Genomic DNA, 26,446 nt, shown 5'->3' with positions numbered 1-26,446 from the left:
TTTTGCTTTGCAGCAAGGTAAATAGTGTGAAGAAAATTCACAGGAATGACATTCAGCCTGTCTGACCTGAAACTACCTTCCTTCCTTACTGTGTTTATTAGATTTCTTTAAAATAGAGCTTTTCAATCAATCCCATTCCTTTGCCATTTTCCTACAACTTGGCAATTTTCTCCTTTTTAAATCACCTTTTAAAATTACTAGAGAACCTATTACTGGTCTGGATACTGTAATCCAAACCAACCAGAGAGCGGCCCTTTCCTCCCATCTACCTGATTGGAGACCCTTGGATTATCTTTTATCAGACCTTACTGGAATTTATCTTACACTGAACATTATTCTCTTTATCATGTTCCTGTACACTGTAGATGACTTGATTGTAATCATGTATAGTTTTTTCACTGACTGAACAATCTATGAAAGCTTTTCACTGTACCTTAGTACACATGACAATAATAAATTAAACTGAAATTGTTGTAGTCTTCCATTTCATAGTTTTTCACTTCACAATTTTTTTCTTAGCAGTTACTATTTATGTTTTCTTCCAGTATTTATCAAGTGTTGATATCTGGTGCAAAACCTGTGCCGAGGGGGGACTTCCATCCGAAATGCAAGACTTGGAGATTGCCATTCACCACCATCAAACTCTGTATGAGCAGATCACACAGGCATATGCAGAGGTAAAGAAACATTTGTTGTATTTAGAAAGTGAACCGTAATTGGCAAAACACACAGTGCTGGAGGAAATCAGCAAGTCTGGCAGCATCTGTGGAGGAAATGGACAATGTTTCGGGTCAGGACCCTTTGTCAGACTGGATAAGCATCTTAACCTGAAACATCATATGACCATTCCCACCACAAATGTTGCCTGATCAGCTGAGTTCCTCCAGCACTTGATGTTTTGCTTAAGGTTCTAGCATCTGCAGTCTCTTGTGCCAATAAGGTAATTGGATTGCTTTGTTACTATCTTCTGCTTATTGCAATTTAATTACAATTACAAGTCAACTAAATCAACTTGCAAAGGCGGCACAGTGGAGCAGCCGGGAGAGCTGCTGCCTCACAGCACCAGAGTCCCGGGTTCAATCCTGACCTCAGGTGCCATCTGTGTGTAGAGTTTGCACATTCTCCCAGTGACCACATGGATATCCTTTGGTTGCTCCAGTTTCCACCTACATCCCAAGGACGTGTGGGTTTGTGGTTTAATTGGCTACTGTAAATTGCCCCCTAGTGCATAAAGAGTGAGTGAGAAAGTGGAATAACATAGAACTAGTATGAACTAGATGGTTGGTATTAACTCGGTGGGCCGAAGGGCCTGTTTCCATGCTGTATCGTTAGGGGTGACATAATGGAGTTGTTGCTTTACAGCGCCAGAGACCCAGGTTTGATCCTGAATAAGGGTGCTGTTTGTACGGTGTTTATATGGGCCTGTTCCCACTCTGTATCTGTAAACTAAACTAAATTCTGGTGAAGAATTAGTACCAGGATACAATACTCGATGCTCAAGTCTTTATATTTGCTGCAGGTGAGTCAGGATGGCAAAGCTCTTCTCGATGTACTGCAGCGACCTTTAAGCCCAGGAAATTCTGACTCCCTCACTGCAACTGCAAACTATTCCAAAGCAGTTCATCGGGTCTTGGACATTGTACATGAAGTGTTGCACCACCAACGAAGGCTTGAAAGCATTTGGCAACACCGTAAGGTGCGACTACACCAACGGCTTCAGCTGTGTGTCTTCCAGCAGGATGTCCAACAGGTAAGTGTTTGAATGATCAGATCTTGTCATTATCTCATTGGTGATATGCTCACAAAATTTATTGTGTCGTGAAACACCCCAAATTGCTTCATGAGTGCATTGTCAAACAATATTTGACACCAAACCAACTGGAGGTATTGGAGCAAAAGGTTAATTCGATGGGGCTTTTGAAAGAAGGTAGAGCAGGCACTTTTTCAGGGTAATATAAATGCACAAGTTAAAGAGTCCAATGGTTTGTTTATACTTAGTGGCAAGGTGATGCTGTTAGAAGAGCTGCTGCCTCTTAATTCCAGCAATATGCCGGCGGCTGAATTGTCTTACCTTGTCGTAGCTTGTCGCGGGTGGATGTGGGTTGTCTTAGGTGTGGTCGTAGGTGGACATCCTAATGGTCGCTGGTTGTCGGTAGCTTGATGCATCTTGACGTCGACCAGGAGGTAGGTTGTTGTAGATATTGTTGTAGACATTGTCGTAGGGGGGGTGCAGTCACCCTTTTTTCGGTGACCTACGACTATGACAGTTGCCAAAAAAATCGCCTAAGTGGGACAGGCTCATTAACCAGAAGAAATGAACTCTTGTCAAGCAGAAAAAAATCTGCTTAGGCTAGTTTCCAGTTCCTCTACTTGTGCACAGAGTGCGTGTTTAAAAATGTTTTATAAATTTCTCAACACACCTTTCTTTATAATGTTTTCATCAAATTTGCGCATTTTGCTTCATTCCAAACCAATTAGCATTTATTCCTCTCCATTTCTCCCATTCAAAAATGGATGCTTGCACAAAGTTTATTTTTGTCGAGTTTGCTCTCAGCAACTTGCTTCCTGCCATTGTTTTTATTTTCCATTATCCCTGCATTTGGGTAGACATTTGTCATTGGTTGCATACTCTAAACAGACAATACAAAAATGCAAACACAGTACACTCCACTTTGGAAATTCAGTTCATTCAATCGTTGGAAATGAATTTTGGAAGTGTTTTGCATATATACACAATGTATAGAATATAATATTTGAGGTGATTCTTTCCCCCTGTTTTTTGCTGAGTTTAATCATTTAATCATTGTTTAGTCAATTGTAGTTTATCTCTTGCCAAAAACTTCCATTAATCTCTGATCTGATGTCAACACCTAATAAAATGTCACTTCTTCCTGAGCCTGGCATGGTAATCTTCCTGTATTAGTTTAATTGTATGGATGTGCAAGTAATCCTTAAATTATTTCAATGAATCCCTGCGCATAAATTGTTTTCCTAGTTTATTAATTTTTTTTTCTGGAGGGGCGGCACAGTGGCACAACGGTATAGTTGCTGCCTTACAGCACCATAGACCGAGTTCAATCCTGACTATGGGTGATGTCTGTAAGGAGTTTGTATATTCACCCTGTGACCATGTGGGTTTTCCATTGGTACTTGGAATGTTTCCTCCACACATTCCAAAGATACAGGTTTGTGGGTTAATTGGCTTATGTGAATTGTAAATTGTCCCTTGTGTGTAGGATAGTGCTAGTGTACAGGGTGATCACTGGTCGGCTTGGACTTAGTGGGCCTAAGGGCCTGTTTCCCCACTGTATCTATAAAAGTCTCTAAAGTCTAAAGATTTCTTGTCTTTAATAATATTGTATTGTGAGTTCACTTGTTCTCTTTGCCAGTTTTGCTCCTGTCATACACATGTATGTATTCCAGTGACTGGGGCAATAACAACTTTCCAACTTTCCAGATTATTGAGCCCCGTGTCAACAATTAATTCTTGCTCCCATGAGCCATATTCTGTTTGTTGATGCTATTGACATTTATACAATAGTTCTGCCTTAATCACTATTTTTTCCTCTAATGAGTTCCAGCACTAAACCTCTGGGAATTTCAGTTAATCCAAACACTCCGGATCCAAGTTTTCCTTTCTACCTTTGGTATCCTTCTATGCATCTATCTCTTAACCCATCTTTTCTACACAATTGCCTGTTCTCCATCTCTCAGTAGCGCTTTTCCATCTTCAACGTAATTTCAGTTTCCACAGATCAGGCTCTTGCATTCCACATAGAGTCATACACCATGGAAACAGGCCCTTCAACCCAACTTTCCCACACTGACCAACATCCCATCTACACTAGTCTCACCTGCTTGCATTTGGCCCTTCTAAACTTGTCCTATCCATGTGCCTGTCTTAAATGTTTCTAAAATATTGTGATAGTATCTGTCCCAACTACCTCTTCCAGCAGCTTGTCCCATATACCCACCACCCTTTCTGAGTAAAAACAAAGGTTACCTCACAGGTTCCTATTAAATCTTTCTGCCCTCACCTTAAACATCTTTCAGAGAAGTCTTGTGGGTTCATTAAGTTGTTAGGTCACAGGATGCAGAAATATATATTGTTGTGTGTGTGTGTGTGTGTGTCTATCCTTATTCCAGTCTGCCCAGAGTGGAAGTGACAGCAATGATAACTCCAAATTAAGAGTACACTAAATTGGAAGAATTGTTGCTTCAGGTGGATGGATCATTTAGATCTCAGGAATGTGGCCAGGAAAGACATGAAAGGACAGATGTGCATCCCCTGTGGTTACTTTGCTTTCCTCTCTTTCCCAGTACTGATGAAGGGCTATCAACCTTGAAACGATTGCTCGTTTTCTCCGTCCGCAGACCAGCTGAGTGTTTCCCTGCACTTTCTCTTTTCTTTCAGATTTCCAGCATCAGCAGCATTTTGATTTTCATTTTCAGTGAGTACATTCATGAGAGAGGTCCAGGCCTAAGACCATGTCTCTCTGGGAGAATGTCCTTCCACTGAAAGCCATGTCTGCTCTGAAGACCCCAACTTACCCTGAGTGACTGCTTCTGCCTCCTGTAAACAGTGCTGCCAGTAATGTTACTATTGAGCCACCCATTGTATGAATATCCCAAAGATAACTGCTGAGGAAAGCAGTCCCTGTCATTTACAGAGCAGCCTGGGCACTTCAGGAGTGCCCCATCAGATTAGAGTCATAGATTTAGTTTTGTTAGTTTAGTCTAGTTTATTGTCACGTGCACTGAGCTACAGGGAAAAGCTTTTTTTGTATGATATCCAATCAAAGGAAAAGCTCGGATCAGAATGGTCAGATTGGGTACAACGCAGAAACTAGCCAGAAGATAACTGCAATAAAAAGCTGGAGTAACTCAGTGTGTCAGGCAGCATCTCTGGAGGAAAAGAATATGTGACGTTTTGGGTCGAGACCCCTCTTCAGACTGAGAATCAGGGGAGAGGGAAACGAGAGATATGAAAAGGTACGTAGCATAATTGAATGAGAGATATGCAAAAAACGATGAACCAGGAAAGGTGGAGTCTACAGTAATCCATTGTTGGTTGTGAGGAAGGTGATAACGAGTGATGCAAACAGTGAAAGTCAGCAGGACAACGATGAAACTAGTACAGCGACTAGGGTGGGGGAGGGACGGAGAGTGAGGGTCTGCAAAGGTTAGAGAAATCAATATTCATACTGCTGGGTAGTAAGCTGCCTTTTGGCCCACCATATCCAAGCAGACCTCCTTTTGGTTCACATCAGGTCTGTATCCGTCTATACCTTTCCTGTTCAAGTGCTTGCCTAATGTGGTAATTGTATTTGATTCTACAATCTCCTCTGGCAGCAAGTTCCAGATATCCACCACTCTCTGTGTAAATAAAAACTTTGCCTTCTCTTAAATTGCTTTTAAAACTCCTTCCTTACACTAAACCTATATATTCTTGGTTTTGATATAACTGCCTGGGAAAATAAAATTCTAGCTAACTACCTATCTGTGTTTTTCATAAATGTATATATCCCTATAAGGTCACCTCTCAGCCTTTAGAGCTTTCAGGGAAATTGCTACTTTCATCTAGGTTTGACCTATAGTTGATTGTGAAGCCAAGCATGAGTAAATGCAGGTGCTGAGAAAGATTAATTAATTCTACGATGTGCTTGGACTAATAGCTTGAACTATGGATATGCATTTGTACAGCGAACTGAACAAGATTTCTGTCATAAAGATGAAAAAAAAGCTGCAACCGCTGGAAATCTGAACTAAAACATAAATTGCCAGATACACAAAGCAGGTGGGGCAGGAAAAAGAGAATTACATTCATGAGAACTGGGGAAAAAGAGAAAACAAGTTGGTTTCAGTAGCATGGAAGGTGAGAGAGGGATGATTATAACACAGGAAAGCAATTCAAGCTTTCCCCATATCTCTCCCACAGGTTCTCCTATTGTCAATCAAACGACCCTTTAAGTAGTGAGAAAGGCAACGAGCCAGCACGGTGTGCCATGCCGGTCAACAATGATCTGCAAGTTGCCTCAGTGCAGGTGATGGACATGTACATGGATAGACAACGTTTAAAGGGATATTGGCTGAATGTAGGCAAATTAGATTAGTTTAGATATGGCTCTGAGTCAGCATGAATCAGTTGGGCTGAAGGGACTGTGTCTGTGCTGTATAATGCTATGACTATGAAAATATATGTTGTGCAAATAACAATGTCATTTAGTGTGTGCCCGATAGGCAAGATTCACATGTGCCAATATTAATAATGCAAGGTTGTGCACTGAACAATGTTTGCATCCCATGGGATTTCACCTGCAAATGTTCCCCAGTGCAATCCGTTCCAGGTAAAGTCAAAATCGGATTTAGCAATGCCTGAAAGAACAGATGTCATGCAATCTAATGTCAAGATGGGCTCCAATACCCAAGCAGCAATTTCCCTGAAACGTAAAAAAAAAGTATAATTTGCAACAAAACATATCTTTCTTTGCTTGCTGAACTTCCAATTGGTTATAACAGGAACTAGTCAGAACTTCAAGTTCAGTGTCTGCACAATGCGTGTTTGCCTCAAAGATAGCCTCTATCAATTATTGTTTGACTGGTGAGGCATGGCGGCCTGAGTTGAATTTTAACAGCATCTTCCACACTTTAGAAGGGAAATGAGAAGCTGATTGTCAGAAAGTTGTTGATACAGTTAGCTCATTTTTAAATAATTTCTTGCATTAATTTTAATAATCACAGATTCATGTTTGTCTGTTATTAAAACCTCTGCAGTAAATGATTTGGATATAAAATGAACAAAGAATGAATATTTGATTTCAGAATTATGATCAATTAAGCTGTTATTTCGATTTTTATATTTAACGAATCCAACAACTGAACAGACTATTTTAGATTGAAAGAAAGTCAGAAAATTCTGGAAATCCTTAGGAAATTTTATATATATATTTTGTTGCGATATATATATGAGAGAGGGGGAGAGAGAAATGAAATTAACATTGCAGTTTAGTGACCTTTTATTGGAACACTCTTAATCAATTTCTGTCAAAATAACATTTAATGTTACGGAGAACTTGAGGATTTATAGCACTATCCTTAATTCAGTAAATGTTACTAGTTAATGCTGTAACAAAAGCAGTAATTACATAATAGCACAGCATGGATAGTCTGTGAGAGTCCAAAGACTTTATTGTCTCTGTATTACACCCTAGAATAGATTTAATGATACAGCCTCTGGGCCAAACATTACCATTAAATGGCATAGCCTTTGTATAATCTGGGGTTTAATTTATCATACCACTAGGCCCCAAATTTCTTATGGTCTTGGGTAGAAAAATTGCAATCTTTCTGTGGATTTGTGCAAACGTTTGGGTAGAATTGATTACACGAGGCACAGCCCATTTCCCCACCTAATTGAAACTGTAGTCGCACTACTACTTTGTTCACGACCCCCGTCCATAAATTTAAAGATGAAAATATTATCACAGCAATTACTTTACTTTAGAGATACAGTGCGGAAACAGGCCCTTCGACCCACCAAGTCCGCACCGACCTTCCATCACCCTGTGCACTAGCACTATCCTACACGCTAGGTACAATTTTTACTGAAGTAATTTAACCTAAAAACCTATACATCATTGGAGTGTGGGAGGAAACCAGAGCTGCCAGAGAATGCCAACGTGGTCACAGAGAGAACGTACAAACTCCATACAGACAGCACCCATAGTCAGGATCGAACCCGGGTCTCTGGCTCTGTAAAGCAGCCACTCTATCGCTGTGCCACTGTGCCCCACATTACTTAATATTTTACAGAAAGTCCCACTGGGTCAGGTCTGCTGAAAACTGGGAGTCAGTCCTGTATGCCAACCTTTGGTGTATATTCACCCTAATGGAAATTGATTCCTGTAACCCCAACTAAGGATTTTAGTGGTACTCGGTATAAGTAAAGATGGATTTATTTTATCGATACATCATTCAATACAATTAAGCAAATAAGGTAAAGTTACACAATATATAGAGGGGATATTAAGATATATAAAATAGGAACAGAACTAAGACATATAGCTTTTCAACCCTAACATTAACCCCAATGTTTCATTATTCATTGTCATCATTCAGCTTAGTTTAGAGATACAACATGGAAATAGGCCCTTTGGCCATTACCAACCAGTGATCCCCGTACAATAGTTCTATCCTACACAATAAGGATAATTTACAGAATCCAAGTAACCTACAAACCTACACATCTTTTAAATGCGGGGGAAACTGGAGAAGCTGGAGAAAACCCACATGGTCACAAACCCTGTAGAGACAGCACCCCTAGTCAAGATCGAGCCCTGGCACATGTCTGATTCTTGATCTTGAGTCTATTTACTGCCCAGTCCCAATCTCTTTGTTACCCTTGGTTCCAAACTCAATTAATCTCAGCTTTGTATATATTCAATGCCGAGGCAGCCACAGCTTGAAGTCAAGCATCCGAAAGATTCATGGCTCTCAGAGCAAAGACATTTTGACCAATTTACATACTAAATATCATACTCATTAGCCTAAGACTATGTCCCTAGGTAGCAGAAGCAGCCTTTCAGCATTAACCCTGTCGAGCCAGCTTCGATTTTTATAAAAAGGACGCAAAGTGCTGGTGTAACTCAGCAAGTTAAGCAGCAACCCGAGAGGACATGGATAGGTGACATTTTGGGTCGAGACCCTTCTTCAGACTATCCATGTTCACCAGAGATACTGCTTGACCTGCTGATTACTCCGGCACTTTGTGCCCTTTTGTGTATTCACCAGCATCTGCAGTTCTTTGTTTCTAGATTTTTATATAGTTTCGTGAAATAACCTTTCATTCATCTAAATGATGAGATAGAGTATAGGAAGGAGATAGATGACTTAGTAACATGGAGGCGGGAGAATAATATTTCCCTCAGTGTAAGCAAGACAAAGGAGCTAGTTATCAACTTCAGGAAGCATGGTGGAGTACATGCCCCAATTAGCATCAATGGTTCCAAAGTGGAAATGGTTGAGAGCTTCAAGTTTCTTAGTATTAATATTGCCGATGATCTATCATGGACTTACCACACTGATGCAACAGCCAAGAAGGCACACCAACGCATCTACTACCTGAGGTGTTTGAGGAAATTTGCCATGCCTTCAATGAAGCTTACAAACTTTTATAGATGCACCATAGAAAATATGATGTCAGGTTCTATCACAACTTGGTTTGGGAACAGCTCTACGCAAGATTATAAGAAATTGCAGAGAGTTGTAGATGTAGCCAGTCTATCACGCAGACCAGACTTCCCTTCAATTACTCCATGTACACTCTACGTTGCCTCGGAAAAGGAGCCAACATAATCAAAGACTTCTCCCACCCCAATCATTCCTCCAACTCCCTGCTCTTGTCCAGCAGGAGTTACAGAATCTCAAACGTGTGCACCACCAGACTCAGGAACTGCCTCATCAGGCTTCTGAATGATCCTCCTATAAGGAAGGCTTCTGCCCAAATTCACCTCCATCGCATTTGGGACATGGGACTTTGTCTCTGGAACTGATGCGCTACAATGTTGAGAACTCTATTCTGCACTCTGTATCATCCCTTTTGCTCTACGTACACAATGGCAGTAAGGTGGCACAGCAGTGGAGTAGCTGCTTTACAGCACTTTCGACACCAGAGACCCGGGTTCGATACCTACTACGGGTGCTGTCTGTATGGAGTTTGTACGTTCTCCCCATGACCGCGTCAGTTTTCTCTGAGTTCTTCGGTTTCCACCCACACAGGTTCGTAGGTTAATTGGCTCTGTATAAATGTAAACTGTCCCTTGTGTGTGTGTGTGTGTGTGTGTAGGATAGTGTTAATATGCGGGGATCGTTGGTTGATGCGGACTCGGTGGGACGAAGGGCCTGTTTCTGCGCTGTATCTGTAAACAAAACTATACTAAACTACTGTACTTGAGTTTGACCGGATTGTATTTATGTATAGTAAATCTGATCTGTTTGGCCAGCATGCAAAATAAAGTTTTTCACCATACCACGGTACACGTGATACTAATGAACTTTCAAATAGAGGCACCATCACATTCCCTTTATGGGATATCTAAGTCATCCAAGGGAACAGTTTCACGAATCAATGTTATAGTGTATCCTTTCTTCGGTACAAATTGTGAATCGTACTTGATCATTTCACAGTTTCAGTCTGATTTCCGTAATCTTGTACATAAACTGCCTTAGAAAGGATGTAAATTTGGTTATCTAGTTACTTCATAAGTTCCTGTCGTTTATCTACTAGTGCTAAATTTTAAATGCCCATGTATATCGATATCTATTAGCTTTTCGCTATTAAAATGTATTAATCCTAATTCAAGTTCAGTCTGAAGAAGGATTCCGATCCAAAATGACACCTGTTCATTTTTTCCACAGATGCTGCCCATCCTGCTGAGATACTCCAGCACTTTTTGTTATGCACTCAAGTGCCTGCCTGGTTTGATCTAATGTTAAACACAAAGTACTGGAGTAACTCAACAATTCAGGCAGATTCTCTGGAGGCAGGGCTGGCCTTAAGCCAATTGGACCAATTGCTCCCAATTGGGCCCCGCGCCTAAGGGGGCCCTGCGTTAGAGTCATCTACTCTCGGCTCGGGTAGATCTACCCAGGGTGGAGGGGGGAGATAGGGGTGGGGAGAGAGTAGAGGGGTGGAGGGGGAAGAAAGGGGTAGACGGGAAGGGGGTGTGAGGGGAAATGGAGAAGGGGGAGAAGGGGAGGTGGGTCATTCCCTCATGGTCTCGGGACAGCACTCCCACTCCTCCAGACGCCGTGCTTCTCACACACAGCCCCGGCTGCACCCCTCTCTTTCCCCAGGTAGACGTGGTGAACAATACAGGTAGGGCCGGGCCGGGGGTTGGAGCAACATTTACAAATCTCAACCTCGGCTCACACCCGTCCGCCCGGACCCCGGCTTCCATTCCCACCGCCGGTCCTCTCCATCCCTTCTCTCCTTCCCTTTCCTCCCTCCCTTCTCTCCTTCCCTCCCACACACATACACATAACGCACAGACAACCAACACACACACACACAACGAAGTTACGATGGGGTAGAAGCCTGAAGGGTAGGATGGTGCTGAAGCCCAAAATGTAATGCGTGGACTTGTTTTTCGCCAATGGTTATTGGTTTTCCAGGATCTAGTTAATTAAATTGCTTTTTTTTCCCATTTTACTGTCATTAAAACAAGTGGTATTGTAACTATGTACTTTTCAGAGGTGATCTACACATTTTGTTTGTTACTTGTAGGCTTACAAGTATGCAATTTGATATTAAAATGTAGCTTAGATCTGTTTGGACCATTAACTCGCAAGTAATCACATTTTGATTACATTCCATTCTATCATAGAGATATAAAGTCTATAATAGACTATATTTCTATTTCTATGATTCTACAGACCTTGGCTGGGAACCAAGGGCTCACTAAAATTGTTCCCAATTGGGCCCCGCACCTCTTAAGGCCGGCCCTGTCTGGAGGACATGCATAGGCGACGTTTGGATGCATTCACTCCATCTCCCCCCCCCCCCCATCCTGGTCATTCTTCCAGTTCCACTGTTTGCATCCCGGTATCCCTTCATTATCACCTCTTCCCCACCCAACAATGGGCCATTTTTCTTTTTTCTCCAGAGATGTTGCCTGATCCGCTGAATTATTCTAGCACTGTGTTTATCTCCAGATATGCTGCCTGACCCGCTGAGTTGCTCTAGCACATTGTGTCTATTTCCAGAGATGTTGCCTGACCCAATGAGTTACTCCATTACTTTGTATTTTGCTCAAGATTCCAGCATCTGCAGTTCTTTGTGTCTCTATGCTCACCTGCCCTGCAATCATAACCTTACACCCACTAACCAATTTAAATCTGCCTCATCAGGATTAAAGTGTCCAAATAGCTTACATCCTGATCTCCCGGTGGCTCAGCACTTCAATTCCCCCTCCCATTCCGAATCCGACCTTTCTGTCCTCGGCCTCCTCCATGGCCAGGGTGAGGACCACCATAAATTGGGGGAGCAGCACCTCATATTTCGCTTGGGCAGTTTGCACCCCAGCGGTATGAACATTGACTTCTCTAGTTTCAGATAGTCCTTACTTTCCCCTCCCCTCACTCAGCCCACTGGCTCCTCCTCTTCCTATCTTCTTCCCGCCCCCCCACCCTCACATCAGTCTGAAGAAGGGTTTCGGCCAGAAACTTTGCCTATTTCCTTCGCTCCATAGATGCTACCTCACCCACTGAGTTTCTCCAGCATTTTTGTCTGCCTTCGATTTTCCAGCATCTGCAGTTCCTTCTTAAACAAATAGCTTACATCCTCTCCTGCTTTGACCAGGAAACACCAGGGTCTAATAAGCAGTGAGGGAATTCTCCCACAATGGTGAAAGAATGGTATTCATTATCACTAATATTCTGTGGAATGTATCCAGTAGAAACGGGTTCAAAAGTAAATGTACTTTTTTTAATTTACCAATCTAAATGTTTACTCTTTTTTTAAAATTGGAACCAAAATTAGTAATTCTCTCTAGGTGCATTTGTTTGGGGGGGGGGGGGGGGGGGGGGGGAGGAAATCTGCTAAACTGGAAAATAACAGAATACTTGGAGTGAAGTTAGAATATCCCATTAGGATCAAATTGTTACATTCCAGGCATACTGTGCAAATGTTGTACAGCACCATATGGACCAAACGAGGAATGCAAGGAGGAAGTCATTTAATTAGTCAGCCTGCTGTTAAAGAGCACCTGTGCTTTGAGATAGAGCGCTGACAGAACAGTAGGTATAAAACAGTAGAAACGCCACCAATATGTGATATTGTTGTCCTGTAATGTATGCATATGTTTGCCCTCATGAGTATTACTGATTGTTCAATTCGAGCAAGGATTTCAACACTGTTGTTAAACTATCTTCCTCATCTCTATGATATAAAATATTATTTCCTAAATAGTCAATGATTTAGGAATATAGGCACTCCCTGACTTACAAAAAAAGTGACTTACGTAAACTCGCACTTACAATTCTATAAGTCCACGGATGCCTACGTGGTCTATGCATTGGAGTTCCCCCGTGGTCTCCGTGTTGGAGCTACCCCCGTGGTCTCTGTGTCGGAGCTCCCCTGTAGTCCCCGTGGCGGAACTCCCCAGTGGTCTTTGCTTTGGAGCTCTCCTCCCTGGTCTCTGTGTTGGAGCTCCCTCATCGTCTCCACATCAGAGCTCCCACGTGGTCTCCGCATCGGAGCTCCCACATGGCCTCCACGTTGAATAGTAGCACTTCTGTTTTTGATTTCCGTAACATCCGACTTATGCAACGGTCCATGAGACTCTTACGTGCTCCTATAATAGAATACACTCATTTCAGGAAAGAAGTTGTTGTTAAAATTTAATCACGCTTACATATTTATTTTTAGTTTATATTTATAGAGTACAAGATCAAATATTTGGTGTACACATAAAAAGCATGCAATGGAATTGCAACTAATCAATGTTCTTCAGCCGTTTTGATCATTGGCCTTTTTCCCGTCTGCCGCCAGGAAGTGTTTTTTCAGCACAGATCGATAGCTGTAAAAATGCTAAGTGATAGAGACCAACAGCGATCTGAGACGAGCCGCTTATGTGCTCATTTCTGTTCTTTTCATTTGCAGACACACAGCTCAAAAACACTGACCATAACAGGGAAGGAAAAACATCATAAGTAAGAGGGAAGAAAAAATAAATCATCAATAAAGGTTTCGTGAGAAGGAAATCTACTTTGAAGGTCCAGTGGGAATTGCCGAAGTAGATAGAATCGGGCAATAGAAGTACCAGATGTCAGGAGGGTTGATAATAGATCAGTGATCTAATGTTATGTTGGGGACAGGAAGGCCAGTGTTTTGGAAGCAATGGCTACAGATAGCTGCATGAGACTGCACGATATGACAATAAGGACGGAAACAAAATCAAATAAAGATTGACGATGATGGGTTTAGAACAGATGGGATTGAAGGCAACATTTTCTTGTAGAAGTTGAAACATGTAAGGGTAGAAGCAGGAAGATTTGTTGAGAAAGGTTGGAAGAGCTGACTTGAAGGCACAGATTGAGCATTTGGTGGCAGAACGCAGAACATGGAACTGTATATCACAAGCCTCCTCGTCTGTATTAACCTATTACCTGCCGCACTTTGTCCTGACTCTACTCTCTTCCCGTTTTCTCCCTCCCCACCCGCCCACAATCAATCTGATGAAGGGCCCCGAGCCGAAACTCCAGCACTTTGTGTCATTTTTAAATAATAAACCTGCATTTGCAGTTCTGACAATTGAAAGTACAAATTTATACCTGTCAGTACTGTACCACTGGGTGTGGTGGTGGGCGTAGAATTAAATATAGACTCGAAATAGACTGGAGAATAAGGAAGGGTGATATTTCAGGTCGTAACTCTGCTTCAGACTGAAAGTAGAGGGGGCGGGGGGCGGGGAACTGGAGGTAGAAAAGGGGCAGAACAAATCAGAGCCAGCAACAGATGACCAAGGAAGGGTGGAGCTCTAAACGGAGCTCTAAATGGGCTCCACCTTTCTTTGGTCATCTGTTGCCAGACCCGATTTATTCTGACCTTTTCCTAACGCCAGCCCCCCCCCCCCCCCCCCCCTCTACTTTCAGTCTAAAGAAGAGTTTCGACCCGAAACATTACCCATCCTTTTTCTCCAGAGATGCTGCCGGACTCGTTGATTTACTCCAGCATTTTATGTCTATCTTCAGTATAAACTAGCATCTGCAGTTCCTTCACACACATATGTTTCCTTTGTCTATTCTCCATTTTACCAGCAGGTTGCTGGACCTCGTACTTACTGGCCCATGCTCCTATGCCTCTGCTTGACATCTGCCTCTTCCTCCAGATCAGTTTTCATATTACAGCACAACCTGGAGTTTATAATGCACAGCATCCAGGGAAAACCAGTCTTGCAGGGGTTTTTTTTTTTTAATTTTAACTTCATCCTCTGTGACTCACCACTCCCCCTTCTGCTTGCAACTAATGTGGGAGCCATCCTCTTCTATCAACTCGACCCACGGTTTCTATGCTTGATTGTTGTGGAGTGCAGTCATGAATAATGAATCGTGGGAGAGATGAAAGAGTAATTTTGAGATAACAACATGCTTCAGGACTTTCAAGAGAAAGAATGGGCAGGAGAAATGAATTTGTTTTGATAGAAGCCGGGATTTGATAGAAGCTGGGAGTATTGGTGGGGGAACATAGTCTTCACTGAAATATCTCGTACATTGAGTTTGAGAGGAGGGTTGGAAAGAAGAGATAGTTGAGTGTACATAGAATATGAAGGCTTTTTTCCAAAATTTCCCTGATTTTAGAAACAAATAAGGTATGCAAAATGTAAGAGAATAAACGCCTTTTTAGACTATTAAAGAATAGTTATTGGTAGAACATTTATTATTTGTTGTATTGTTTATAGGTTTTCAGGTTTATCAGTGACAGCATTATGTTCAATTGAGATTTGATTCTGCCTGCTTCTGGTTAAGTACATGTAAGAAAATATATTCAAGGAGCTCCACCTTGTGGTTTGTTTACAATAATTTATTTGGGACCGAGTATACATCTGTGTAATTTAATTTTCTTTGTGAAACATAAAGCTGGTGATCATTTGTAGCACTGTGCTCCCGAATGGGAAATCTGGTTTTGAATGTTGGTTTTTATTGAAACGCACTGAGAATTCCCAAAGTGGGAAAGGGATAGAATTTGTCTCAGCCAAGCTAACTCAACAGTTGCTTCAGGCAGACATAGGCTAGAAACCAAAGAGTAGATATGATCACCAGCTAATATCTTCCAGCAATAGCTGTACTCTATCATTACAAACTATATGACTAACTACTTGATTTCTTGATGCCACTCACTTGAGTGCTCATAAAAAGACACTGAGTGGTGGAGTAACTCAGTGAGTCAGGCGGCATCTCTGGAGAACACAAATAGGTGATATTTTGGGTCAATAGACAATAGGTGCAGGAGTAGGCCATTCAGCCCTTCGAGCCAGCACCGCCATTTAATGTGATCGTGGCTGAACATCCCCAATCAGTACCCCGTTCCTGCCTTCTCCCCATATCCCCTGACTCTGTTATTTTTAAGGGCCCTATCTAGGTCTCTCATGAAAGCATCCAGAGAACCTGCCTCCACCACTCTCTGAGGCAGAGAATTCCTCAGACTCACAACTCTCTGTGAGGAAAAAATGTTTCCTCGTCTCCGTTCTAAATGGCATACTCCTTATTCTTAAACTGTGGCCCCTGATTCTGGACTCCCCCAACATCGGGAACATGTTTACTGCCTCTAGCGTGTCCAAACCCTTAACAATCTTATATGTTTCGATGAGATATCCTCTCATCCTTCTAAACTACAGAGTGTACAAGCCCAGCCCATTCTCTCAGCATATGACAGTCCCGCCATCCCGGGAATTAACCTTGTAAACCTACGCTGCACTCCCTCAATAGCAAGAATATTCTTCCTCAAATTAGGGGACCAAAACTGCACACAATGCTCCAGGTGTGGTCTCACTAGGGCTCTGTACAACTGCAGAAGGACCTCTTTGCTCCCATATTCGACTGCTCCTGTTATAAAGGCCAACATGCCATTCGCTTACTTCACTGTCTGCTGTACCTGCATGCTTACTTTCATAGACTGATGAACAAGGACCCCCAGATCCCGTTGTACTTCCCCTTCTCCCAACTTGACATCATTTAGATAGTAATCTGTCTTCCTGTTTTTGCTACCAAAGTGGATAACCTCACATTTATCCGCATTAAACTGCATCTGCCATGCATCCGCCCATTCCCCCAACCTGTCCAAGTCACCCTGCATTCTCATAGCATCCTCCTCACAGTTCACACTGCCACCCAGCTTTGTGTCATCTGCAAATTTGCTAATGTTACTTTGAATCCCTTCATCCAAATCATTGATGTCGGGACCCTTCTTCAGACTGGGTTATCAGGGAACTGATGGCCTCATGTTTCAGTTGTTTGATTGGGTCATCTGCAAATTTGCTAATCAGGCAATTGAGGAAATTCACTGTCTCCGAATCCCCAGTGCTTCCAAAGCGGCGGTGAAAGCATCGGGTCCGGGAACATTACCATTCTTCAGACTGCTCTTCCAATACAAGAATCTGCAGAGAGTAGTGCGTTCGGCCCGAACGCACATGGGAACTTCACACTGCCCCCCTGCAGGAACTATACAACAGTGTGCAACTGCAAATTTGCTGAGAGACCTCTTCCACCCCTGCAACAGACTGTTCCAGCCGCTACGGTCAGGCAAACGCCTCCGTTGTGATGCAGTGAGAACGGAGAGGTTGAGAAGGAGTTTCTTCAGAGGCAATGGACTGTATCACCAGGAAACTGTACAGAACGTTTTTTCCTTCTATTATTTATTATGTAAAATAATATGTGTGTTATGATTGTTTTTATAATTTGTTTGGTTGTTTTGTTGTTCCGCGGGCATTGCCACTTTCATTTCACTGCACATCTCGTATGTGTATGTGACAAATAAACTTGACTTTGCTGCTTTACACAGCGCCAGAAACCCAGGTTCGATTCTGACTACGGTTGCTGTCTGTACAGACTTTAGGGCCTGTCCTACTTGGCCGTCATTTACGCGACAGGCCGGTCGGGACTGTCGTGCGTGTCATCATGTGTCTTCATGCGTCAGCACAGCCGTCTGGAGCGCTTGACGTTATTTGATTACCCAGTTTATGATATTTACCCAGTTTATGATATTTATGGTGATTTTCTAAAATGTTCCAGTTTCTTGAGTGGTGCTAGCAATTGGAAAACTGCAGATGTAATGCTCCTATTCAAAAAAAGAGGTGAATGAATAGTAGCACGCTGCAGACAAAATTAATCTGTAGGAAGGAACTGCAGATGCTGGTTTAAATTGAAGATAGACACAAAATGCAGGAGTAACTCAGCGGGTCAGGCAGCATCTCTGGAGATAAGGAATGGATGATGTTTCGGGTCGAGACTCTACTTCGGTCTGAAGAAAGGTTTCGACCCGAAGCGTCACCCATTGCTTCTCTCCAGAGATGCTTCCTGTCCCGCCAAGTTACTCCTGCCTTTTATATCTCTTATCTGGTTTGCTCATCCATTTCTACCAACTGCACCCTTTCTCAAGTCATTCATTCATCCAGCTGTAGGAGATACAACATTTGTCTTTTTAACCTCTTCCTTACCCACAATCCAGGGACTCAAGCAGTCATTGCAAGCGAAGCATCAATTCACTTTTGCACTTTCCGGTTTAGTGTATTTTGGTGTTCACCACGTAGTTTTCTCTACAAAACTGTGCAAATTTTTAAATCGCGCACTCTTATATCCATGACGCATAAAAGATGGGCTGATTGCATATGGGTAGCACGCGGCGGCGCATGGTTACGCACTGTGACATAATCATGCATCACCACGCGCTACACGTATGAGGTCAGGACGCCTGTGTGCGACCGCAATACGTCGCGTGCGTACGCGATACGTAACGCCGGAGGCGTGCAAAGATTTTGTGCCCTACAAAATCCTGACGTTTCAGGTCGAGACCCTTCTGAGACCAGTCTGAAATTCAGTCTGAAGTAGGGTCTTGACCTGAAACGTCACCCATTCCTTCTCTCCAGAGATGCTGCCTGTCCCACTGAATTACTCCAGCGTTTTGTGTCTACCTTTGATTTAAACCAGCATCTACAGTTCTCCAGCATTTTGTGTCTACCTATGGATTGTCATTCATTGTCAGCATTCAAGACTAAGATCAATATAGTTTTAGACTCTGGGAAATGGGAGTCGCTCCAGAATCAGAATAACTGCCACCAATGTTATTCTGGCTGGGATTTGAGCAGTGTACTTGGTTTTTACCTATCCTGTTGCCAATTAATCTATCCGTTTAGCCTTGGGCTTCTACAAATAAATCAGTAACTTGCCACACTAATGAATGCAAACAATTGTGAAATTATACTTCCCAATTAGGATTTTGCACTCCCGAGGTTTTGAAGTTCTGTGGGAAGGTGGGTGCAGATAATCTATTAATGAGCACTTTGGGTATATTGTATATATTGAGGGAATAATGCAAAAAATGCATTTATGGTTTGTTGATGATTGAGATAAGCATTTGTGTAACAGGAGAACCTGCATAGGATTATCCCCATTTGCTGGTGCAGGAGGACAGTGGAGAATATTTGGTTTAGAGATGCATCATTGCAAACAGCCCACCAAGTCCATGGCGACCATTGCTCACCCATTCACACTCATTCTATGTTCTCGCACTTTCTCATCCACTCCCAAGCAACTAGTGGCAATTTACAGAGGCCTACAAACCTGCACTTCTTTGTGATGTGGGAGGAAACCAGAGCACCCCGAGGAAACACATTTGGTGACAGGGAGGACTTGCAAACTACACACAGACAGCAACCGGGGTCAGTAACTAATCCAGGTCTCTGATGCTGTGAGGCAGTAGCTCTACCAGCTGTGCCACCATGCCACCATTCAGGGCACTAATTCCCTGCCATTGTCTGTGTTTCATAGTGATCCCACCAGATCAGCCCTATTCCATGTTAACTATGTATTTACTGAGGATTACCCACTATAATTGGTCTGGAAAACATGGATAGGTGATGTTTTGTGTCAGTACCCTTCTTTAGCTATCCATATTCTCCATAAATGCTGCCTGACCTGCTGGGTTACTCTGGCCCTTTGAGTCTTTTTTTATCGTTCCTTTTTAGTCTTGCAAGCTGCTTACCGTACTAGCATGCAATAGATATGTAACATTGTTTGAAAAGGTATCTGCTGTTTAAATTCCCAGAGAAGTCTAATCAATTAGTCAGTGTCATGTCATCGCCACCCCTTACTTCACTACCCCCATCCCACCCCTAGCCATCCATGGGTTTTCTGGGGCAGATGGCATACTTTGAAGAAAAATTAGCATTCAGCTGACCTGACAAAACCTCCCAGGGGTCAGTGACACTGCAGTCAATCAGCCAGATACAAATCCCCATTCATTAGCTTTACACTGGTTTTCCTGACGGAAAATAGTCGCGGCCACTTTGCGTTTATCTTACAATGGTGCTTGTTAATTTTTAGTTAATCCTTATGGAGTTAATCACCTTGAAAGACAGGTGATTAATGGAATAGTATTAATGATAAACTGGCGCCTAACGACTTGTCTGGAAATATGTTTATATATGAAGCTTTTCGGATAAGGCCACTTACATCCCTGTACCTCTTGTACCAATCAAGTAAATTGTGGTTGGTTGGTACCTTGGTATTTGCAATACCTGTATGTATATATTTACCTTCATGCTCTTACCTAATAAAAATCTATTTATCAGTTTTGAAAATTTAAATTGACCCAACAACCAAACCTTTTTGGAGCAGCTAGTTCTTATATTATCATTTTCAGTTTAGTTAGTTTAATTTAGTTTAGTTTATTATCACGTGTACTGCGATACAGTGAAAAGCTTTTCTTGTGTGCTATCCAGTCAGCCGAAAGACTATACATGGTAACAATTGAGCCATCCACATTGTACAGATACAGGATAAAGGGAATAACGTTTAGTGCAAGATAAAATCCAGTAATGTCCGATTAAAAATATTCCGAGGGTCTCCAATGAGATAAATGGTAGCTCAGGACCACTCTCCTGTTGTTGATCGGATGGTTCAGTTGCCTGATACCAGCTGGGAAGAAACTGTCCCTGAATCTGTAGGTGTGCATTTTCACACCTTTATGGGAGAGGGGAGAAGAGGGAGTGAGACTTGTCCTTGATTATGTTTGTGGCCTTGCCGAAGCAGCGTGAAGTGTAGATCGAGTCAATGGAAGGGAGGTTAGTTTGTGTCATGGTCTGGGCTTAGGACATTTGTCTTTAGATAATTGTCCAGCTCCGGTGATTCTTATTCTCAAGTGCCTGTTTCCTCTGCTTCCAAAGGCCACTGAGCGAAGCATAAGTTATAGGCGCATTTCCGTTCTCAGCTGTAGTACATGTAAGGAATATCAGTAATCACTCTTCGACCTAATTGTTTGCACCTTCCATTCCTAGTGAGAAATCTTTAGTTACATAATAAAAAGTCTCAGAGCCTGTAAAAAAGTTAGTCCACATAAGAAAAGCAGGAAATATATTTTTCTCAGCAACATTTGCCACTTCTCGAAGTACAATATGAAGTTGTGTTTCATCACTTCTTATGCTAGTGTAGAGTTAAAATTTTGCAATTAAAATAACACGAGGCATTAACCAAAAGTAAATTTAACTGCGCAGTAAATTGCAGACCATTTAAAAATGGTATTACTTCTGGTTGTGTGCAGGGATGCAATGCAAAATTGGCAGTAGTTACATGTACTTTTTTATTTGGAGGTCAGCTGCTTTTGCTTATTAAATGTGAAATGCATTTGTTTTGTTATAGCAACGAGGCGTATGGCACAACTGTGGTTAACAAAGCTTGAAATAATACTATCATTAAGAGTGTACAAGGAACTATAAAATACTAGACCAAGTGCAGACCGAGCGGGGGTAGAGAGTGAGGGCAGAGAGAGAAGGGGCAGAGACACAGAGAGAGAGAGAGAGAGACACAGAGAGAGACAGAGACACAGAGAGAGGGGCAAGAGGGATAGGGAGGTTTTACCCCATAACCACCCTATCTACTGGTAAGAGGGCGGCAGTCACATCTAGAGGGGAGGAGGGGGAGAGAGGGTGAGGGGAGCGAGAGGGGATGAGGGGGAGAGAAGGGGCAGAGCACAGGAGGGGGAGGGTGAGAGAGGGGCAAGAGGGTAGGGGGGGTGTGGAGGGGAAGAGGGTTTGGGTGAGGGGGAAAGGTGGGGGAGGAGGGGAGAGAGAGAGAGGGGGAGAGTGAGGGGGGAGAGAGAGGGGTGTGCTGAGGGGGAGGTGGGGAGCAGAGAGGGTGAGGGAGGGTGGAGGGAATGGGTAGGGGTGTGTGGAGGGGAGGGGGGTTTAGGGGAGGGACGGTGGGGCAGGGGATGGATGGGAGGAAAAAGAGGGAGAGAGGGAGGGGGGGGGGGGGGGGGGAGAGAAGGGGGGAGAGGAGGAGGGGAGGGGGGGGAGAGGAGAGGGGGGAGAGGAGAGGGGGGGGGGGGAGGAGAGGAGAGGGGAGGAAAGGAGATGAAGGGGGGAGGGAGAGGAGAGGAGAGGGGGGGAGAGAGAGGGGAGAGGAGGAGAGGAGAGGAGGAGAGAGGAGAGGGGAGGAGATGAGAGGAGAGGAGAGGAGAGGGGAGGGGAGGAGAGGAGAGGGGAGGAGAGGAGAGGAGAGGGGGAGAGAGAGGAGAGGGGGGGAGAGAGAGGGAGGGTTGAGAGGAGGAGATGTGAGGGTGGGGGGGGAGGAGAGGAGAGGGGGGAGAGGAGAGAGGGGGGGGAGAGGAGAGAGAGGGGGGGGGAGGAGAAGGGGAAGGAGAGGAGAGGGGGGGAGAGGAGGAGAGGGGGAGGGGGAGAGGGGGGAGGAGAGGAGAGAGGGTGGGGAGAGGAGGAGAGTTGAGGGGGGGAAGAGGAGAGGGGAGGGGAAGGGAGAGAGGGGGAGAGAGGAGGAGAGAGGAGGAGAGGGAGAGGAGGGGGGAGAGAGAGAGAAAGAGTGAGGGATAGGGATGGATAGGGAGAGAGAGAGTGCCTTTTTAATTCAACCCAAACAACCATTTGCAGGCAGTGCTTTTTTACTTCAAACTAACTATATTTTCATTTTCAAATCAAATTAAGGGTACTCACAGTGCTGTAGACATTTTTTCAGTGTCATTCAGAGCTCAGAGTGACAGAGACTAATTGACAGAGCTCCAGCTTGCAGAGACTAATTGAGGCACACCACTTCCTGGTTTTATAGTCCCTTCCCCTGTCTCCAGCGGGGGCAGCAGAGAAAATGGGGAATTTAGTAAAAACATTAATATCTATGTCATATTTTATCGACGGGAAAAATCCTCGGCACACATACGGCGGAGGGGGGCTCTGAGCGAGGTGGTCAAAAATGACGGCCATAGGTGGCGGCGTTCTCTCGGAAATCGCAGCACAGATCGCTGAAATCGGTCAAGAACAGAGTTTTAGTAATATAGATATGGGCATTTAACAATTTGGAACCTGAAGGCAAAAAGTGGCTTAAGATAAAAATGGTTTTAAAAAATGCAGTTTACATCTGGTCCATTTCACTGATGGATCTTAAAGAGTGAATCATATGTACATAGATTTTTGTAGGCAAGCATGCATTTTGGCTCTGTGGTTTTCTGTTTATTTGGGAAGGTGAGTGGGTGGGAAGTTCAGCTACGGATATGTAGCTTTATGTGGTCTGGAAGCTGCAATCTATGCTAAAGAAAAGCTATTGTTATAATTTTGTAAGATTTATTCAGAATAACAAAATATATACAAACCAATACCTGTGCAAAGACTTCAAGTCATAGAATTATACAGCGTGGAAATAGGCCCTTCATCCCAACTTGTCCACGTCGACCAACATGCCCCATCTACACTAGTCCCACCTGCCTACATTTGGTCCATATCCCTCTAAACTTATCCTATCCATATATCTGTCCAAATGTTTTTTAAACATTGTGATAGTAGTGCTTCAACCTCCCGTGGCCGCTCGTTCCATATAAGGAACAATATATGTGCGTAAAAATGTTGTCCCTCAGGTTCCTATTAAATCTTTTTCCCCTCACCTTAAATCTATGTACTATGGTTCTCGATTCTCCTACTCACGGTAAAAAACTGTGCCTTTACCCAATCTATCTCTTCATCCATTCACAGTAGCTGGACATTCAGTAGTATCAGACTCAGTAGTGTTCATACCTGTCTTTAAAGAAACCACCCTTGTCACTCGTGGCTCCCTAGGATGATATCCCTTCCCCTATTTGAGGATTGCCCCCACTGGACTCTGCCTCTCAATGTCCAGCAACGGCAGGGTCCAAAATCATGGTCCTCTGAGAGAAAATAAATCATATGCAGTACTTTAAGTTCTAAGAGATTTGCGCAGGCATTTTAGAAGGAATGCGTTGAGGTACAGCTAGTTTGAGAGCTGACGTGGTTAGATTAACCTTCATTTCCGATGAGTGACCCAATTATTTGGCTCCATGAAGATAGATTTTGTAAGGAACGCTGAGTAATTTGTGGTTTATCGCCCCTTGATGTAAACTAACATTGCAACCATATGCACAATACTTGTTGAATTTTCAAAGGAAGCTTCTTCGGAAAGCTCAGTAACCTTCCGATGCTCTTTGCAATTGCAGCATGCAGAGTTATAATTTAGCACTGGTGGAGGAGGAAATCATAGGTCCTCATCAAGCACTTCCCACTCCCTGAACAGCACTTTGGGCCTGGTGTGTTCAACACCGTCCTGTGGCATTTAAGTTGACTGTCTTTTTTTCCCACCGTAGTCTTTATTGCTTTTATGCATACACAAATAAAACACAAATATAACAACGAAACATACAACAATGCAGTGAAACGTACAACAGTGCAGCTTACAATTAATGATGCCGTCTACAGAACTATTTTCTTATTAAAACATATTCCAATAACTTACATTATTGTCAATAAAATTATACAGTATTGATGTCTTTATTTCTATACCTAATCCATTTTTCCCATTTTCTGTTAAACTCGTCTTCTTTCACTCTTAGAGAATGTCATTTTCTCCATCACAAATATTTTCTGTACTATGTCTAACCATTGTCTAAGTCTGGGTGTGTCCGCTACAAGCCAGTTTCTTGTAATGGCCTTTCTGCCAGCTGTGAGTAGGATTTTAACCAAGTAATGATCTTCCTTCAGCACCACTGTATTTATATTAATCAGGTATAAAATGGAACACTTTTTGACTTTCAAAGAAGAAGTTGCCACCATTTTGTAAATTCCTTTCCTAAACCCTTTCCTAAGGCAGAGATAGGGTGGATGGTCAGAATCTTTTTCCCAGGGTGGAAATGTCAAAGACCAGAGGGCATAGCTTTATGGTGAGAGAGGCAATGCTTAAAGGATATGTGTGGCGCAAGTTTTTTACACAGAGTGTGTTGAGTGCCTGGAATGTGTGCCATGGGTGGTGGTGGAAGCAGACACGATAATAGTATTTAAGAGGCTTTTAGACAGGCACACGGATATACAGGGAATTAAGGTATATGGATCAGGTGCAGGCAGAGGAGGCTAGTTTAAGGCAGAGGAGGCTAGTTTAATTAGGCAGCATGTTCAGCAGGGACATTGTGGGCTGATGGGCCTAATCCTGTGGTGTACTTTTCCGTGTTCTATGTCCATCCTTAAGTTTGTGATTCTCTCTGATTTATCCTCATTGTCAAGACTATCTAAAAATTCAGCATTGAATGTCACATCCGCATAATCATTTGGAAATGATTGTACTTTACTTTAGTTTAGAGAGACCGTGTGGAAACAGGCTCTTTGGCGCACCGAGTCCATGCCGACCAATAATCACCTGTAGACTAGTTCTATCATACACTTTAGGGACAATTTACAGAAGCCAAATTAACCTACAAAACCGCACATCTTTGGAATGTGGGTGGATGCTAGAGCACCCCAAGAAAACTAACGCAGTCACTGGGAGAACGTACAACCACTGTACAGATAGTACCTGTAGTCAGGATCGTACCCGGGATTCTGCCACTGTAAGGCAGCAACTCTACCGCTGTGCCACTGTGCTGCCCTGATCTGTAGAACAAAGCTATGAGATGTGATTGGATATTGATATATCAATATACTGAACGATTGAATGCATGTCAAAGTATGTGACAAGATGATAGAAGGAAATGCAGAGCTATCAATGCCCAATGATTAGCCTTGACACTGATATTTACATTTGTACAACATTTCAAAATTGTGGGTGTGCGATGGGGATGGTGCTGATATCTGAGGCACAAGGGAGGCTGGGCTGAAGCAGACATCTGAAGATAATTCAGGATGTCTGGTTGACTTGGACCACGTCTTGTGGTGGGAATTCGTGGAGATTGTAGTTTTGATTGAGAACATTTTATAGGGGTGCATGGAGTCAGCCAGTATAAGATAAGGAATTCATGGGATCAAGGACTAACAGTTGGAGGTCATTGGCGATTGGGTCTAATTTCCCTGCTCAGCAACAATTAATGATGCCATTGTTGCATGAGACATGCAAATGCAACTCAAAATGAAAACTGTCCAGTTGAATCTCTGGAGTGATACAAAACAGTCCAGAAATGATTGTTTTACATTTCACTCCATGCAAAGTCAATTTTTAATTGCGAAGCATGATAATATTTCCACATCTGAAAGGGTGAGGAGTGGAACTATAAAGCATTATGCCGAGATAACTGAAAGAATGTTGATGGAGGGCAGGGCAGTATAAACCAGAGAAGAAAATCACAAACATTTTGCAGGCTTGTCGATTTAGAGAGGGTCACCAGCATCAACAGTGAAAAGATCATAGAAAATGAAGCAGAGGAGGTTTATGTTTGTTTTATTGAGGAGCCAGGAAC

The 26,446-nt window shown here is 43.0% G+C and overlaps 1 protein-coding gene across 3 annotated transcripts in view; it reads left to right on the top strand.

Moving 5' to 3' along the window:
* Positions 1-26,446, top strand: part of kalrna (kalirin RhoGEF kinase a) — a 584,657-nt gene that overhangs the window by 272,493 nt on the left and 285,718 nt on the right. For all 3 annotated transcript variants that reach the window (XM_055638050.1, XM_055638045.1, XM_055638046.1), the window contains exons 8-9: positions 546-677; positions 1,520-1,750. In XM_055638050.1, coding sequence (XP_055494025.1) covers positions 546-677; positions 1,520-1,750 — 363 coding nt within the window. The remainder of the gene's footprint in view (positions 1-545; positions 678-1,519; positions 1,751-26,446) is intronic.

The sequence above is a fragment of the Leucoraja erinacea genome, chromosome 7 (assembly GCF_028641065.1).
Source record: "Leucoraja erinacea ecotype New England chromosome 7, Leri_hhj_1, whole genome shotgun sequence".
NCBI lineage: Eukaryota > Metazoa > Chordata > Chondrichthyes > Rajiformes > Rajidae > Leucoraja > Leucoraja erinaceus.
The sequence above is the reverse complement of the archived record's forward strand: the minus strand, read 5'-3'. Positions and strand labels throughout refer to the sequence as shown.